This window comes from Desmodus rotundus, chromosome 10 (assembly GCF_022682495.2).
Source record: "Desmodus rotundus isolate HL8 chromosome 10, HLdesRot8A.1, whole genome shotgun sequence".
Classification (NCBI taxonomy): domain Eukaryota; kingdom Metazoa; phylum Chordata; class Mammalia; order Chiroptera; family Phyllostomidae; genus Desmodus; species Desmodus rotundus.
In genome coordinates, this window is record NC_071396.1 from 16,474,473 (window position 1) to 16,493,073 (window position 18,601).

Sequence of the window (18,601 nt, forward strand, 5' to 3'; positions counted from 1 at the left end):
TTTACCAGTCCTGGGCGTGACTCCTACAGCTACATCTGGGACAAGACACTGGGGACTAGGAGCATCAGTCCCTGTCAGTGGCATGCAAGCTACCACCATCCCATAGACCCATGTCTGACATCTGAGGCACTCATCCTGTGACACTGTCACCAGGTACAGAAAACCCAGCAATCTCATCTTCTTCTGGAGAAGAGCTCTGCCTTCCCCAGAGACCTCAGCCTCTGCTGAGACCTGGGGTCACTGACAGGGATGTGCCTGAGGTCATGTGAGTAAGTACAGTGCATAGGACAGCAGAGCTCTGTTCTCCTCATACTGGGCCATGTCAGATATGGCCTCACTTTTTGTGCTTCTGTCTCAAAAGTAGATTTGAGTTTGAGTGGCAAATCAATGTGTGAACTCCATAAAGGGATGCAAGGCCTATTAAATATTTTCACCACTGATATTAATATAATTACTCACTTTGTGGGCAGGAATGTCCTCTGTGAGGCCTCACCTCTGGTTAGATGAGGAACACCTGCCTTAGGCCTGACACATACACCTAGGAGAAGTCACCCACCATCACCTCAGTGTCCTATCCACTGTACTGAGTGATTTAGATCCATTTGTTTAAATCCAAAAGGCACACTTTGTCTCACTTCTTTGTGAGAACAAAGCCTTGAATGCAAAGTAATGCAACCTGGGTATTTGATAATATTTGTTGGATGAATGAAGTGATAAACTTTACCTGCCTGGGTGTAGGTTATTGAAAACTCACCAGAAATCAGAGGAAGCTTCTAAACAAGAAAACTCATGATACCTTTGGTTAGAACCTGAATATGTAGGCTGACCTATTACAGGCCAGCAGAGGGGAAGAGACAGACCCTGACGTCCAGGACTAGGGAGTCCCCCATTCATTAGGTGGCCTCCGTCCCCTTAGTTAGAACAGATGTACATGGGTCAGTCCTGGCCATAGGGAGAATATGAGGCCAGAGGAGAACCAGTACACATTGTTCTTTGTCAAGAAGAAAGAATAATAGGATTGCCTATGTTTCTGTGGATTTAGATGGGTTATTCAGGTGAACTAATACCCAGGAAAGAAAAAGTTAGGTCTACTAGGAAAAACAGCTGTGACATTTTGGATATTAATAACCACTGTGGAGGGACTCTAGGCCATGTTACACTGACAATGGGTAGGCCTGGTAGAAAAAAATCACAAATTGTCACATAAGAAAATAAAGGTAAATGTAGAAAAGAGATGCCTTTCAAGGTTATCAGTAATGAACTCACCCAGGGTAACTAACCCTCACCACCAGAAGTAGAAAAGTGCAAGAGGTTTGTGTTCAAGAGAAAGGAAGTTCCATCAGACCCTATGTCCCCTATAAAGCCAACAGAGTATGAACTGAGAGCAAAGTGTGACCCTAGAGCATGTGGACCCAGCATTGGAGGAGGTGGAGCATCTGTGGATCAGTCATTGGGAGGCAGAAACATGAAACCTACACAGAGGGAGGTAGTGCTTGTGAGTCATGGTCCTTCAGTGGAGTTTTGTGTTGAATGTGCAGCAGCTTCACTGCCTCACTTTTGCTTTTATTCTCTAGCATCTGTGCAAAACCAGGTTCAACATTGTGGACACAGAATCTTAGTCATGACTAGATCAATTTAGATGAACATGTAGGTAGTGATTGGTGAGTAAGTGTAAATATATTTAAATTACATAATTTGATAATGAAAAATCAATGCAAATCACTAACACAAAATAACAGATGCAAATATAATCATTATTGATATGAAGGGCATCACTTTTATCCATTGACTACACATGATGAATATACTAGAGCTGGTTCATCTAACTTCATGTAAACTGCTCATCCTTGGCAGTCCAGCCTTAGGTTCGCTGTCAGCATCTGTGTGTGCACATGTGACATAGCTGTCATCAGGGAGCAGGACAGGGAGTGTACTGGGCCTCCTTGTGTGTCAATAGTTAATTTCAGAAGAACCTTCTCCTCTCTTGCACAGTCCCTATCCACGTCTCCATGGGACCCTTGGCTGTGCTGCCTCCATTGCTGTGCATGATGGGCATCCACTGAACTTGAACCCAACACACTGAGCATATCAATGTGCGAATGGGAAAAGGGACTCCATGAACGTGATGAATTAACATGGATGTTGAATGAACTTCGTCTGAGCTGACATACATTCAGGCTTGTTATTTTGTCATATTGTGATTTTCCTCATTGTTTAATCAGTTTAATTTATCTCCCTTTTTCCTGAAATAAGTAAATATAATATCTGGAGTCACTCAATAAGAAAGCACTGGCTTGAAAATTTACCCATGTTCCAAGTTCCAGGTGAGGACCACACACCTGTATGGTGCATCTGAGACAGACAGGCATCATGACTCAATTACAAGATTGGGCTCACATTTTTTTAGTCTCCATCAGTGGAAATTTAATGCAAAACTTCAATTTATTAGAGACTCTCATGGAGAACCTGAACCTGATATTGTTTTCTAATGGATCACATATTGATATTAACCCTTGAGGGGGAAACCAGGGCATAGTATATAATGACACTTTCTATCAGTATTCATTCTTTCCTCTGATTAAAATCAGCCCAGACATTGGAGGGACCTGCAGGTTCTAGGGCTTGTCAGTCATGATGAGAGCAGAAAAGTAACAGAGGTCTGGGGAGCTGTGTATGATTTGCGATTCTTGCAAACGAAATGGGTTCACATTACTCTTGGTGTAGGGAAAATGGAGTCTGTCAGGCTCCTTCACCCAGATGTGCAGGCAATTTTGACTTAGCAGCATTCATATAACCTTGAGAATGGGCCCACATGTGCAGAAATGTGCTTTGTTATATATTTTGGCACCCTGCTGACTTTGTGTGCATTTACTGTATATGGGAGTCTGGACTTTCTGCAGCACAAAACGTGACTTGCGATGTGTGTGGGTTGTCCCACCCTGGAATAAAGGTATGCCAGACGTCCCAACAGCTCTGTGAATTTTCTCTGTGACTGGAGGAGCCATGGTGGTGGTGTGTCCAGATAAACATCGTTTCATTGAAGCAAGACAATCGACTCAATCCAAGTTCGTCATCACCCCCATCCTCATTATCACCATAACCATTGTCTTCATTACCATCACACCATCATCATGAAGATAACCATCATAATCATTGCCATCACCATTATCATCATAATCATAATCACCATCATCATCGTCACCACCATCACCAATATAAATTGCTTTTTTGTAATCACTCTTCCTTTCATTTTCTGTACACAAGAATGTTGTTCACACATAATGACATTTATCTCATGGTTTGCTCATTTTTATGGTTATTAAGTGAAATAGGTAGTCACAACTTATATTGCTTCATATTTGACTTGTCAACTGAAATTTTATTCCTACCCCTTCTTCATCCACCCCACACAGGAAATCTTATAAGAGTCTGCATCCACTCTTTAGATGTCATTGGGAGACTGAAACCACACAAGACCCTGCAAGCAGATTCCCCTCCCACACACCTTGACAAAATAAAAACCCTCAGCCAGTCTCTTTTCCTGGCTCCAGCAAAGCATGTTTACCTTAGTGAAGTGCTCTTCCTGTTCTTCCCAGAGGTTTCAATTATGTGTGTGTTAAACGTTCCATGTCTCTTTGGTGTGATTTTGTCATCAGCCTGGACATCCACACCAAACTTTGTGGGTCCATCTGCTTCTTTGTGATGTAAGCTGCACCTGGTGCTGTGAGCAAGATGCCAAGTTGATGACCATCACCACTAGGCATCTTTGTTCCCTGGTGTTGGGTCCATATGCTCTGGTGACTGCTACCCAGCAGGCATGTGTCCTGCAGCTGGCCAGCTTGGAAACTGAGCTGTGCAGGGCTGTGCCACACTGTTGGGTCCAGTAAAGCCTCTGGTTATATTCAAGTACAAGGGTCAGAAGGTTTGATTATTAACTGGAATTGGACACAAGGCTGTCTCAAAAAGACTCTGCTTCTTGTCCATAAGGGAAAGTCATCTGTCTTTACAATAAATATTTCTAACTCAGAGAATTCAGATGTAAGCCCAGAATCAGGAATCCAGAGAGCTTGCCTGAGGGAAACTGTTATAGGAAGAGGAAACCACACAGGAAACCACACAGGAAATCAGCCCAACCCTCCACCTGCAACGGCTCCTGAGGTTGTCACTATTCAGAGATGCTGAGTGCCCATCGATGGTCACAGCCCCTCCTGCTGGAAGTTGTAAGTGTTGTCTCACACTGGGTTTCCCTTTCTGTGTGTCTCATGCAGTAATACAGGGCTGTGTCCTCAGCTTTCTAGCTGTTCATCTGTAGATAAACAGTGCTTTCTGTAATTTAAATTATTTTATTGTTGTTCAATTACAGTTGTCTGCATTTCCCACCCGTCACTCCCCTCACCCTCACCAAACCAACCTCTCTCCCTTGATTCCACCCCACCCTGGTTTTCTCCATGTATCTTTTATAGTATTTCCTGAATGCCATCTTCCACCCCCCCCCCACTATCCCTTCTTACCTCCCCTCTGGTGACTATCAGATTGTTCTTAATTTCAATGTCTCAGGTTTTATTTTGTTTGCTTATTCTTGTGTTGATCAGGTTACAGTTAAAGGTGAGATCATATGGTATTTGTCTGTCACTTCCTGGCTTATTTCACTTAGCACAATTCTCTCCGGTTCCATCCATGCTGTTGCAAAAGGTAGGAGCTCCTTCTTTCTTTCTGCTGCATAGTATTCCATTGCGTAAATGTACCATAGTTTTCCCCACCCCTCAGTCCCTGGACTGTGAATGTGGGATAAGCAGCCCCAGAGCTCACCTGAAGTCCAGCTGGTGCGCACCCAGATTAATGGACTGGGCGCCCACACCTGAACCTCAGGTGGGTGCGCAGCCAGATCAGTGGCTGGCTGCCCCACGCACAGGCCCAAAGCCGCAGATCGCCTGTGCAACCCAATAAACGGCCTGGCTGCCACCAGGCAACCACACCTAAAAGCACTGGTTCTGAACAACTCCTACCTAGTTCCTGTGCACAGAGCCCTGCAGGGCCTACTGGCTCTCTAGGAGGAAGGCAGAATGCCCAGCAGAGGGGAGCTGCAGGGCTAGGGGAGACTGCATTCCCTGGAAAGATTTGACCTATATGGGGCTGAACTACCCTGTAGGAGCATCAAGAGCCCCTAGCATCTAAGACAGCAAAGAGCAAGAAGGTGGAGTGTGAGTTGCCCCTAGTTGGTGCAACTCAAGGACAGCACAACTGGTGAACTAAAGGCCTAGTGGGGAGCAGAAGGACCCTGAGGAACTGGACTGGAGGCTGAACAACAGCGAAGAGTGTGGCTCAGGAAGGGAGAAAAGTGAAACCAATCCTCCCAACCACCAGCTCCAGTTTCACAGACAAGAAGAACAGCAGAACTAACCTGACCGATTTAAAGCCAGCAGAAGACTTTTTTTTTCTTTTCTCCTCCTTTCCCCCTAAATTACTTCTTCCTTTTTGTCCTTCTTTCTTTTTTTATTCCTTCTTTCTTCCATCCTTTACCTTTTTTATTCCTTCTTCCTGCCTTCTTTTATTTTTTTTAATTTTTGTTAAAATTCCTTATCTTTCCTCCGATCTCTTCTTGTTCCTTCCTCCTTCCTTCCTTTCTTCCTTCCCTCCATTCCTTTTCTATTCCCTTTTCCCCTCCTTCCCTCCTCCCCCCTTTTTTCCCCTTCTTTCTCTTTTTCCCACAGATGAGACAATAAAACCTGAAGCACTAAAAAGATTAGAGTTAGACCGTTAGACCCATAAAAGTCAGTTGAAGACCAGTGAGCACAGGAGATTAAGGAGACGGCATCACTGAATCCCACTGGCATTCTACCATAGAAATTCATACCATAAACCCAGGGAGTCAGAACAGATCAATTTAAGAAGCAGAGGCTAACAAGAAGAGACACACAAACAATGGGAGGACAAAGAAACAATCCCCAAATGAAAGGAAAGGAGGAAGCCTCAGAAAGAATGCTAAATGAAATACACGCAAGTCAACTATCAGATACTGAGTTCAAAGCAATGGTTATCAGGAAGCTCATTGAGCTCACAGAGAACTACCAGAAACTACAGGGAAATTACAATGAACTCACTGCAAACTATATCAAAAGGAAAAAGGAAATAGAAACTATCAACAAGGGCCAAGAGGAAATGAAGAATACAATTTCTGAACTGAAGAACACAGTAGAAGGAATGAAAAGCAGACTTGATGAAGCAGAGGATCGGATCAGAGAGCTGGAGGACAAAGTAGAAAAAAACACCCACAAAGAGCAAGAAAATGAAAAGAGGCTCAGAAAAAATGAAGACGGGTTAAGGGAAATGCAGGACAACATGAAATGTAATAATATCTGTATAATAGGAATACCAGATGGAGAAGAAGAAGAGCAAGGGATAGAAAACCTGTTTGAAAAAGTAATGATGGAAAATTTCCCTAATCTGATGAGAGAAAGTCACACAAATCCAGGAAACACAGAGTCCCAAGCAAGAGGAACCCAAAGAGTCCCACTGCAAGACACATCATAATTAAAATGGCAAAGTTACAAGACAAAGAGAGTATCTTAAAGGCAACAAGGGAGGAACAGGAAGTAACATACTACGGAGCCCCAATAAGGTTGGCAACTGACTTTTCAATGGAAACGCTTCAAGCTAGAATTGAATGGAAAAAAATATTCTAACTAATGAGAAACAGAGGCCTGCAAACAAGACTACTTTACCCAGCAAGGTTCTCAATCAAGATAGAAGGCCAAAGAAAGAGTTTCCCAGACAAAAGAAATCTAAAAGAATACACTTCCACCAAACCAGCTCTGCAAGAGATGCTAAAGGGACTGCTTTAAGGAAAGGAAAGAAAAGAGAAAGAGAGAGGAACACAGGTAGGAAAAAATGGCAATGAATAGCTACCTATCAATAATAACCATAAACGTAAATGGATTAAATGCTCCAATCAAAAGACATAGAATAGCTGAAGGGATAAGAAAACAGGACCCACATATATACTGCCTACAAGAGACCCATCTCAGGACAAAAGACCTACACAGAGTGAAAGTGAATGGTTGGAAACAAATTTTCCAAGCAAATGGACAGGAAAAAAAGGGGTGGAGCAGCAATACTCATATCAGACAAAATAGAATTCCAAAGAAGGGCCATAAAGAGAGACCCAGAAGGTCACTTCATAATACTCAAAGGAAGAATCCACCAAGAATACATAAACATTGTAAATATATACACACCCAACATAGGAGCACCCAAATACATAAAGAAAATCTTGGAGGACTTCGAGAAAGATATTGACAGCAACACAATTATAGTAGGGGTCTTTAATACTCCACTGTCAAAAATGGACAGGTCTTCCAAGCAAAATATCAAGAAGGATATTGTGTAACTTAACAATACGTTAGATGAAATGGACTTAACTGATATTTATAGAGCTTTTCATCCCAAAGAAGGAAAATACACATTCTTTTCAAGTGTACATGGAACTTTTTCAAAGATAGACGACATGATAGGACACAAAGCAAGGCTCAACAAATTCAAGAAAATTGAAATCATATCAAGCATTTTCTCTGACCACAAGGGACTGAAACTAGAAACCAACCCCAAAGGAAAAAACCCAAAACACTCAAAATCATGAAGACTGAATAGCATGCTATTAAACAATGAATGGGTCAAGAACAAGATTAGGGAAGAAATCAAAAACTTTCTGGAAACAAATGAAAATGAACTCACAACAACCTAAAACCTATAGAAAACAGCAAAGTCAGTCCTGAGAGGGAAGTTTATAGCAATAGAGGCATACCTTAAAAAAGATACAAACATTTCAAACAAAAAAACAAACTAACCTATGCCTACAGGAACTCAAGGAACAACAACAAAAACAGCCCAGAGCAAGCAGAAGGAAGGAAATAACCAAGATCAGAGCAGACTTAAATGACATAGAGACTAACAGCACAATTGTAAGGATCCATGTATCCAGGAGCAGGTTCTTTGAAAAGATAAACAAAATCGACAAGCCTTTAAGTAGGCTCATGAAGAAAAAAAGAGAGGGGATCCAAATAAACACAATTAGAAATGAAAGAGGAGAGAATACAACTGATACCACAGAAATGCAAAGGATTGTAAGAAATTACTACGAAGAACTGTATGCCAAGAAATTTGAAAACATAGGTGAAATGGAAACATTTCTAGAAAAATATAATCTTCCAAAACTGGATGAAGAAGAAGCAGAAAACCTGAACAGACCAAAAACAGCAGACAAAATTGAAGCAATCATCAAAAAACTCCCAACACACAAAAGCCCTGGACCAGATGGTTTCACAGGAGAATTCTACAAAGCCTATAAGGAAGAGCTAACCCCTACCCTCCAGAGACTATTCAAAAAAATCCAAACTGATGGAAGACTTCCAAACTCTTTTTATGAAGCCAGCATCATCCTAGTCCCCAAACCAGATAAAGACACAATGAAGAAAGAAAACTTCAGGCCTATATCGCTGATGAACATAGACGCTAAAATTCTCAACAAAATACTGGCAAGCCACATCCAGCAATACATTGAAAAGATCATACACCATGACCAAGTGGGATTCATCCCAGGGATGCAAGGATGGTACAACATTCGCAAATCAATAAACATAATATATCGCATAAACAAGAGCAAAGACAAAAACCACATGATCATATCAATAGATGCAGGAAAAGCATTTGATAAGATACAGCACCCATTTATGATAAAAACACTCAGCAAAGTGGGAATAGAGGGAGCATTCATCAACATAATAAAGACCATATATGAGAGACCTATAGCCAACATCATACTCAATGGACAAAAACTTAGAGCTTTCCCACTAAGATCAGGAACAAGACAAGGATGCCCTCTCTCACCACTCCTATTCAACATAGTATTGGAAGTCTAAGCCACAGCAATCAGACAAGAAAAAGAAATAAAATGCATCCAAGTTGTAAAGGAGGAAATGAAACTGTCACTGTTTGCAGATGACATGATAGTGTACATGGAAAATCCTATAGACTCCACCAAAAAACTACTCGACCTAATAAATGAATTTGGCAAAACAGCTGGATACAAAGTCAAAACTCAGAAATCAAAGGCATTCCTGTATACCAACAACGAAACTGCAGAAACAGGAATCAGGAAAAAAATCCCATTTGATATAGCGACAGGAAGAATAAAGTACCTAGGAATCAACCTAACAAGGAGGTAAAAGACCTGTACTCAGAAAACTACACAACAGTGAAGAAAGAAATTAAGGAAGACACAAACAAATGGAAGCATGTACCATGCTCATGGATTGGAAGAATTAACATCATCGAAATGTCCATACTACCCAGAGCAATTTATAGATTCAATGCAATCCCTATTAGAGTACCCATGACATATTTCACAGATATAGAACAAACATTTCAGAAATTTATATGGAACCATAAACGACCCCAAATAGCTGCACCAATTTTGAGAAAGAAGAACAAAGCACGAGGGATCACAATACCTGATATCAAACTGTATTACAAGGCCACTGTAATCAAAACAGCCTGGTACTGGCATAAAAACAGGCACATAGACCAATGGAACAGAACAGAGAGCCCAGAAATAAACTCAAGTCTTTATGGTCAATTAATATTTGACAAAGGAGACAGGAGCATAAAATGCAGCAAAAACAGCCTCTTCAACAGATGGTGTTGGGAGATCTGGACAGCTATGTGCAAAAAAATGAAACTCAATCACCAACTTACGCTATACACAAAAATAAATTCAAGATGGATGAAGACTTAAATATAAGTTGCAACACCATAAAAGTCCTCGAGGAAAACATTGGCAGGAAAATCTCAGACATTCCACTCAGCAACATCCTCACAGACATGTCCCCTAAAACAAGGGACATAAAGGAAAGAATAAACAAATGGGACCTCGTCAAAATAAAAAGCTTCTGCATGGCTAAAGAAAATAGCATTAAAATACAAAGAGAACCAACAGTATTGGAAAACATATTTGCCAATGATACCTCAGACAAGGGCCTGATCTCCAAAATATATAAAGAGCTCACACGACTGCACTCCAGGAAGACAACCAACCCAATTGAAAAATAGGCAAAGGACTTGAACAGACATTTCTCCAAGGAAGACATACAGAGGGCCCAGAGACATACAAAAAGATGCTCAGCATCACTAGCCATCAGAGAGATGCAAATTAAAACCCCAATGAGCTACCATCTCACACCAGTCAGAGTGGCCAGCATAAACAAATCAACAAACAAATGTTGGAGAGGATGTGGAGAAAAGGGAAACCCTAGTGCATTGTTGGTGGGAATGCAGACTGGTGAGGCCATTGTGGAAAACAGTATGGAATTTCCTCAGAAAACTAAAAATGGAAGTGCCCTTTGACCCAGCAATTCCACTGCTGGGATTATACCCTAAGAACCCTGAAACACCAATCCAAAAAACCTATGCACTCCAATGTTCATAGCAGCACAATTTACAGTACCCAAGTACTGGAAGCAACCTAAGTGCCCATCAGCAAATGAGTGGATCCAAAACCTATGGTATATTTACACAATGGAATTTTACGCAGCAGAGAGAAAGAAGGAGCTTATACCCTTTGCAACAGCATGGATGGAACTGGAGAGCATTATGCTAAGTGAAATAAGCCAGGCGGTAAGGGACAAATGTCATATGATCTCACCTATAACTGAAACATAATCAACAGAAGAAAAAAGGAAACAAAATATAATCAGAGACATTGAAATTAAAAACAATCTAACAATTGTCAGCGGGGAGTGGGGAGGGGACAGTGAAGATAGGGGATTACAGGAACTACTATAAAGGACACATGGACAAAATCAAGGGGGAGGGTGGAGGTAGGGGAGGGAGGTGGGTTCAGCTGGGGTGGGGTGGAGGGATGAGGAGAAAAGGCATACTACTGTAATTGAATACCAATAAACATTTATAAAAATGTACCATAGTTTTTTGATCCGCTCATTTACTGATGGGCACTTAGGTTGCTTCCAGTGCTTGGCTATTGTAATTTGTGCTGCTGTGAACATTGGGTTGCATAGGTTCCTTTGGATTAGTGATTCAGCGTTCTTAGGATATAATCCCAGCAGTGGAATTGCTGGGATTAAAAGGAAGTTCCATTTTTAGTTTTCTGAAGAAATCCCATACTGTTTTCTGCAGTGGCTGAACCAGTCTGCATTCCCACCAACAGTGCACTAGGGTTCCCTTTTCTCTACATCCTCTCCAAAACTTGTTTCTTGATTTGTTAATGATGACCATTCTGACCAGTGTGAAATGGTATCTCAATGTGGTTTTAATTTGCATCTCTTTAATGGTCAGTGATGCTGAGCATCTTTTCATATGTCTGTGGACCCTCAGTATGTCCTCTTTATGGAAGTGTCTGTTCAACACTTTTGTCCATTGTCTGATTGGGTTTTTTGTCTTCTTAGAGTGGAATTTTATGAGTTCTTTACATATGTTTGATATCAAACCCTTGTTTGAGGTATCATTGGCAAATATGCTTTCCCCTATTGTTGGTTGTCTTTTCATTTTAATGCAGTTTTCTTTAGCCATGCAGAAGCTTTTTTAATTTCATGAGGTCCCATTTGTTTACTTTTTCCTTTATGTCCCTTGCTTTGGGGTAGATAAGCAGTACTTTTGAAATAATCACTTGAGATGGCAAAACTGACTTTCACAGATGCAGTGTATTCTGCTGTGCAAGTGTAACCTTTGTTTCTCATAACACCTGTGGACTCCAGTCTCCTTCCTGGAGGCTGGCCCATCCAGGTTATATAATAGTATCTGAAACTGAATCCAGAGCGTTTGCAGTAGAGTTTCGAGTCCTGCAGGCTGTCTCAGGTCCCCCTCAGACCCTAGCTGCTGCACCTCACATCAAACACCTGTAGACAAGAGTCTCTCATTAGGAGTACACACACACACACACACACACACACACACACACACTCAAGCCCCACTTTATTCACAATGTTACATGTAAAAGCATGTCAGCCAGTGCCCAGGGCAGCTCAAACTTCATCGTGCTAAATGTACTATAGTTTTTTGATCCACTCATTTGCTGATGAGCACTTAGGTTGCTTCCAGTACTTGGCTATTGTAAATTGTGCTGCTATGAACATTGGGGTGCATAGGCTCTTTTGGGCTGGTGTTTCAGGGTTCGTGGAGCGATGGGGAGAAAATGCAGACAATTGTAACTGACTAACAATAAAAAGAAAAAAATAATATTAGAAAAACTCACATAAATATACTTCTTTTGAAGATTTGTAATAAATATTTATATATCAGTGGTCATAAAATATTCTGCAGTAAATTAACATTTTTTTATTTTTACTTTCTTCAAAAAAAAAAACCTTCATGGTGCTTCCTCTGTGTTAACTGCTGAAGTGAGTGCAAACTGCAGAACTTGGGAGCTAGGGATGCTCTCCCTAAGGTTCAGGGACAGTAGTGGGGCTTCATTTATCAGCACATGGAGCACCCCATTTGCATTTACTCCTCCCCTTATGGACAAACAAGTAAAGTGAGTGGATGAGGGTCCCCAGTCAACTCAGAGGCACAAGCATAGTTGATGTGATAGTGAAGACATTTACAAGAGGGTGGTTAGTCCATGTCCTGTGGAACTGTTGTTGCTATTTTCTACCTTTGGTCAGTTTAACAGAATTTATTTTAGAGAGACATTGCACATGCAAGCGTTTCATGCTATTCAGCTCAGAATAAATTCCCTGTGTGACCTTGTCCAAGTGTCGACACACAGAGTGAAGTTCATTCCCATCATCAGCCTCCCGGGTCTGAGGGCGGTGGGCACTGCAAGGTCTGCTCTGTATGCTTTCAAGATAGAATCCTTGCCCATTGTACATCTGTGGACTGAGAGTCCATCATTGTGGAGAAAGGGAGTAGGAAGAAGGGACAAACACATGGAGAGTGTTTTAACTGCCCTGGACACCCCCTGTACTCAGCCTGCTCCCTTTCTGCCCCCAATGATTTACCAACTGTCACCTCAAGTGACTGATGTGCACGCCACACAAAACCATTAATATGTAAGGGGATACTATGATCCAAATGCCACACAGTCATTATTATATATAATATCTGGGAAGTTTGAAAACATGACATGATTAGTTAAAATGATCAAACTTAAGCGAGCCCTTTAACACCCTTGGCCAATGCTTCTCCTGAGTGGTGTCCATGTCCACGCCTCCAAGCGCACATCAGTAATATCTCTGTTACACGGTGACTGGGATAACAATGGATTTCACCTCCAGGGCAACCTGGACCTGACTCTATGCTGGTGTGGTAAATACTGAAAGAGTGCATGGATTAAACTCACTTCTAATGCTGCCTTGCTGCTACATCTGTTTAGGAGCCTCCCATTATGTCCAACCCAAACATTGTATCTGTGGAAAAAAATGAGAGAGAAAACTGCCCTGGAGCATCACTGGAAGAACACCCATGGTGTACCTTTTACAACACAAACAGCAGTGAAACTCTAGATAGTTAACCTATGCGGTCATATTACACTACTGTCCTAAAACATTCTGGTTGCTGCAACAAAATCCTGTGGCCTAGGACATTGGCCGACAAAAGAAATATATTTCTCACAGATCTGGTTGTGAAAAATGCAAGAATAGATGCCAACCATTTTGATGACTGGTGAGAATCCACTTCCTAGATGGCTGTTCACTCTAATCTGAGAGGATAGATGGGGCAAGGCAGCTTCCTCAGTCCTCTCATGAAGGCCCTGATTCCACTCATCAGAGCTCCACCCTGGGACAAACCCTTGTCCTAAGGCCACACAGTCTAACACCATAACATGAGTCTCAAATTTTAATGTGTGAGATTTTGATTGACACAGTCACCCATAGGAACACCAAAGGAATTAAATCATGTTTCTGTCCAGTTGTTAGGTTACTCCAGCAGACCTCCCCAAACTGAGGATCCCTACAGCCCTGTGGAAACTTCTCATCTTTGGAAGCAGAAAAGGGATGCAAGTCCTTCAGAGCAAGCTGAATACTTTGTAGAGTGAACAGACCCCAGCCTAGACTTTGAGCCCATATAATTTGTGCCCATATAATTTATTATTATTTCCTCTTGTTGCTAACCATTATTATCATTTTCAGGGAGCTAAGTTTATTTTCTACCCATAATGGTTGTTTGCTTCATGTTCTCACTCGTGATTCCCAGGAGTGCGATGGAATAAGAAGTAAAGACCTAATTTTTCATGTTGGATACTGGCATGTTAAGATTCATCCCTCTCTCTCCTCTTGTGCACAGTGGGAAATCTGTAGAGAAAGTGGTGATTCTCTCTAGTTCCATGCACGTGGGAGATTAAAACCTCACAAACCTGTCTGGTGAGCAGGACCCTCTTCAACCTTGTCACGGATGAACAATAAGAACCAGAACCAGGCTCTTTACGTGGCGTGGACCAGCCATTCCTGACTTGCTGAAAAGTCTGCTCTGCTCTCAACAGACTCCACAATGAAGTGACAAACTATTTCATAGTCCCTCTTTGTGTGTGATATCATCATCCTGGACACCTGTACCAAGTTAGGGTGGGGGTCGCTCTACGTCTCCATGATGTCAAATGCTATTGGTTGTCATGAACATGGAGTCAAGTCAATACTGTCTCCCTCAGGGCACTTTTCCTCTGCAATTGGGCTCATATGCCTCTTCACCCACTGTTCAGCATGCGTATGTCTGTTGCTGGCCGGCTTGGGCTCTGAGCTGTGTGGGGCTGGGCTGCACTGTTGGGTCCAGCAGAATCTCAGGTTGGATTTATCTGATGTGGATCATGAAGATATGATGATTCAATGATGATTCATTAGGATAAAAGTAAGCAAATGTAGTGACATTCTGCCTCATGTGCATGTGAAAATGGTTTCCTCCTCTTACAGTAAGCCTCTGCAATTCACATAGTTAAGATGTCAGCCCAGAATCATGAAGGAGGTGAGGCTTCCTGAGAGAAACTGTGTGCAGAATTAACCCCACACCTGCCAGGAAACCAACAGTTAATGTGCATTTGCAGCTGCTCCTGAACCTAACCCAGCACTCAGTGTGCCCTGAGCACACCCTGGTGTCCAGAGCATGCCCTGCAGCCCAGCCCAGTCTCCTTCACAGAGGTTTGTGTCTGGGCTCACACTGACTTCCCCCCACTGTGTTACTAGCACAGTAATACATGGCCGTGTCTTCAGTTTTCAGGTTGTTCATGTGCAGGTAGAGCTCATTCTTGCCATTGTCTCTGGAGATGGTGAATCGGCCCTTCACAGAGTTGGTGTAGTATGTGGTGCCACCATTACCACTAATAACTGAGACCCACTCCAGCCCCTTCTCTGGAGCCTGGCGGACCCAGTGCATTGCGTAGCTACTGAAGGTGAATCCAGAGGCTGTGCAGGAGAGTCTCAGAGACCCCCCAGGCTTCACCAAGCCTCCCCCAGACTCCACCAGCTGCACTTCACACTGGACACCTGCAAACACAAGATACCAGGTCAGGAAAATCTTTCCTATCCACTTTATATCTCAGACATATCCACTCACATACTCAGTGTCTCCCATTGTCTATAGATTACCTGTTAAAATAGCAACAAGGAAAAACCAGCTGAGACCAAACTCCATGGTTAGTGGTCTGTCTTCTGTCCTAACAGGACTCTAGGAACACCTGGAAGCTCCTGGTTCAGAGCTGCAGGGTCAGGGCTGGGCTACTTTTCATGAGCAGAGGGGCCCTATTTGCATGCCTTCCTGCTATATAGGGAGCTCTGGGGCTGGATGTTGACATGATGGACATAGTCCCAGAGTGTGACATATCTAATGGCTGTTACCAATTACTCCCCACATTTGAGCCTGTACTGGTCCATGAGATGTGTACATGACCATGGAGAGTAAATTTTCATAAATATGAGGTATTTAAAATAAGAGATACCTTTGAAAGTCACAGTAATGAACACACCAAGGAAATCCAATGCTCACAACCACAGGGAGCATTAAAATTCCAGAAGGTCCCTTTTCTTGTCATGGGAAGTTCCATCTGTCTGTCCCATTTCCTCCACAAAGTGACCAGAGTATGAACTAAGGAGAGAGTGTGACGCTGGAGCTCGTGGATACAGCGTTGGAGAAGGTGGAGAGTCTGTGTGGTTCTTTAGGAGACAGAAGTGGGAACCCTTCAGAGAAGCAGGCAGTGCTGCCTGGAACATGTTTCCTTCATGGAGTTTGGTGCTGAACATGCAGCATGTTCACTGCCTCATTTTTTCTTTTCATTTTCAAGACTCTGGTAAAACCAGGTTCACACATTTGTGATGCAGAAGAATCTCCATCATAAGTAGATGTGCTTAGGTGAAGATTCATGTAGAAATTAGGAAGTAAGTATGTTTAAATTTTAGAAATCAGATTATGTAAGCCTTGGTGCAAACCACTAATAGAAAATAACAGGTATAAATAAAATCATAATTTATGTGAAGAACATTATTTTCTCTATCCATTGATTATAGAATGAATAAATCATTCAAATAACTTCCCATTACTGGAGCTGGTGGATCTGATGTTATGTTACACTGTTCGTCATTGCAGGTTCAGCCTGATGCTCTCTATTAGAATCTGTGTTTACGTGGATGTTCAATGTAGCTGTGAACAGGGAACAGGGAAATGGGTATAATGGAGCCCCTGATTCATTGATGGTTAATCTCATAAGAACCATCTCCTCTCTATCACACTCTCTATTCATGTCTGCATGTGACCTGTGGAGGTTTGTCACCATGGCCACACATAATGGGCATTCTCTGACCTTGAACCTGATGTACTGATATTACAGATGTGCAAAGTGGAATAAGGTACTCCATGCAGTGGTCAATTACATGGATGTTGAGTGAACCTGGTTTGAACTGACACTTTTGCTCTGACATCCAGAATGTACAAGAAAAATATGTGTAGATTGCAGTTGCAGGCATGTGATAATTGTTTCAGTTGACACAGAAACATAGTACAGGCTGAATGTGGGTCTTTCATTGTCAAAGGTGTCCCCACACTGCTCCATGATGTGAGATGATATCTGTACTGGTCCAGAGACAGGGGCACCCACAGGACTTTGATCTCAGGTGAGGAGAATCCACAGGATCTCACCCTGAGGGAGGGCTGAAAGAAGGCAGTGATGTCACAGACTATTCTGGAACCTGGACTTTGCTGCCAGAATCTCATCTGTGTGATGCTGGGCCAGAGTCAAGAATGTAGAAATTCCCCCTTTACTTGCATGCACTTACTTTTCCCCAAGCACAATTCCAATTTTCAGAATACGTGAATGTAGTAGAACTTGCTAGGCATCACCTTGTCCAAATTCCCAAAGGTAACCCTGACCAAGGATTCCCAGATGAAGCCTTAATGAAACATTTCTTTCAGATGACAAGAAGGCTCCAAATGTGCTCCCTGCACAATCACAACAAACAACAGGAGCCCTTTCTGCAGCATCTTCTCTGCCTCTTTCCCACAGTGCATCTGGTCTCCTGAAACCTTCCTTGAGCTTCTGATGTGCTTGTGGCAGCATCAGTCCTGGTCTCAGATCCTGACTGTGTGTGAGGAAATCAGGAGGCCCATCCCCAAGTCTTGAACTCTGCCCAGCCAAACTTCCCGACCCCTCATGGTCTGTGACACACTCAGCATGTGGGTCATCACCCTGTGTCTCTCACACAGTAATGCATGGTCAAGTCCTTGGCTTTGAGACTTCTCATCCCCATGTAGTCTGTGCTCATGGACATGTCTGCAGTCATGGTGACTCTGCCCTGGAACTTCTGTGTGAACTTTCTTTCACTGTCATCAGGGTGATTCTCCCCACCCACTCAAATCCTGGTCCTGGAGCTTTTTGCACCCAGTGCATCCAGTGCCTGATGAAGGTGCATCCAAAATCCTTCCAGAAGATATTCACTGAGGCCTAAGGTCTCCTCACCTTAGCCCCCAACAGCACCAGCTGCACCTGGGAGAGGACATATATGGAAAGAAGACAGGAGTTTGTGGAAAAGTCCTTGACTGTCCTTGGTCCTCTCATCAAACCCAGAGACTGGAGAGCCTTTTACCTGTAGCCACTGCCACCAGTAAGAGGGCTGTCCAGCTCCAGTCCATAGTGAGGGACTGTGCTGTCAGGACTTGTCTAGGGGAGGGTGTGGCTGTGTGTGATGCTCTCAGGTCCCAGACACACTCATATTCAACACAGTCTACCTCTCTCCTCTGCATATTCATGAGGCAGAATGTTTCATAGCTGAAGTCCTGACTCCACCTGAAGAACTTGGAGGACACAGAGACCACATTCAGTGGAAGTCTGATGGACCTGGTCCTAATCCCTGTGAGAGGATATGTGCCCCCTGCCAGGACCCTGAGCTCTGTAAAGAAATAGCTCCTCCCCCTGAGAAACAAGGCCCACAGGACATGCTCCTCATTGGGAACTCACCATTGAGTGACACAGAGACACCTGGGTCAGTCTGGCCTTGATACCTGAATGTCGTATTACTGGGTCAGTGTGTCTGAAAATTTCTCCACCTAGTGAGTTAATAAAATAATCCCAGTGTCCATCTCCTTACAATTGAGAAATAAAGAAGCTATAAAAATA

At 42.8% G+C, this 18,601-nt stretch overlaps 1 gene segment (V, D, J or C); it reads right to left on the reverse strand.

Moving 5' to 3' along the window:
* Positions 1–3,056: 3,056 nt before the first annotated feature.
* Positions 3,057–15,722, reverse strand: LOC112306086 (immunoglobulin heavy variable 3-23-like). The segment is given in 3 exon segments: positions 3,057–3,253; positions 15,162–15,482; positions 15,585–15,722. Coding segments are annotated over 3 exon segments (564 nt in total).
* Between the last annotated feature and the right edge of the window lie 2,879 nt (positions 15,723–18,601).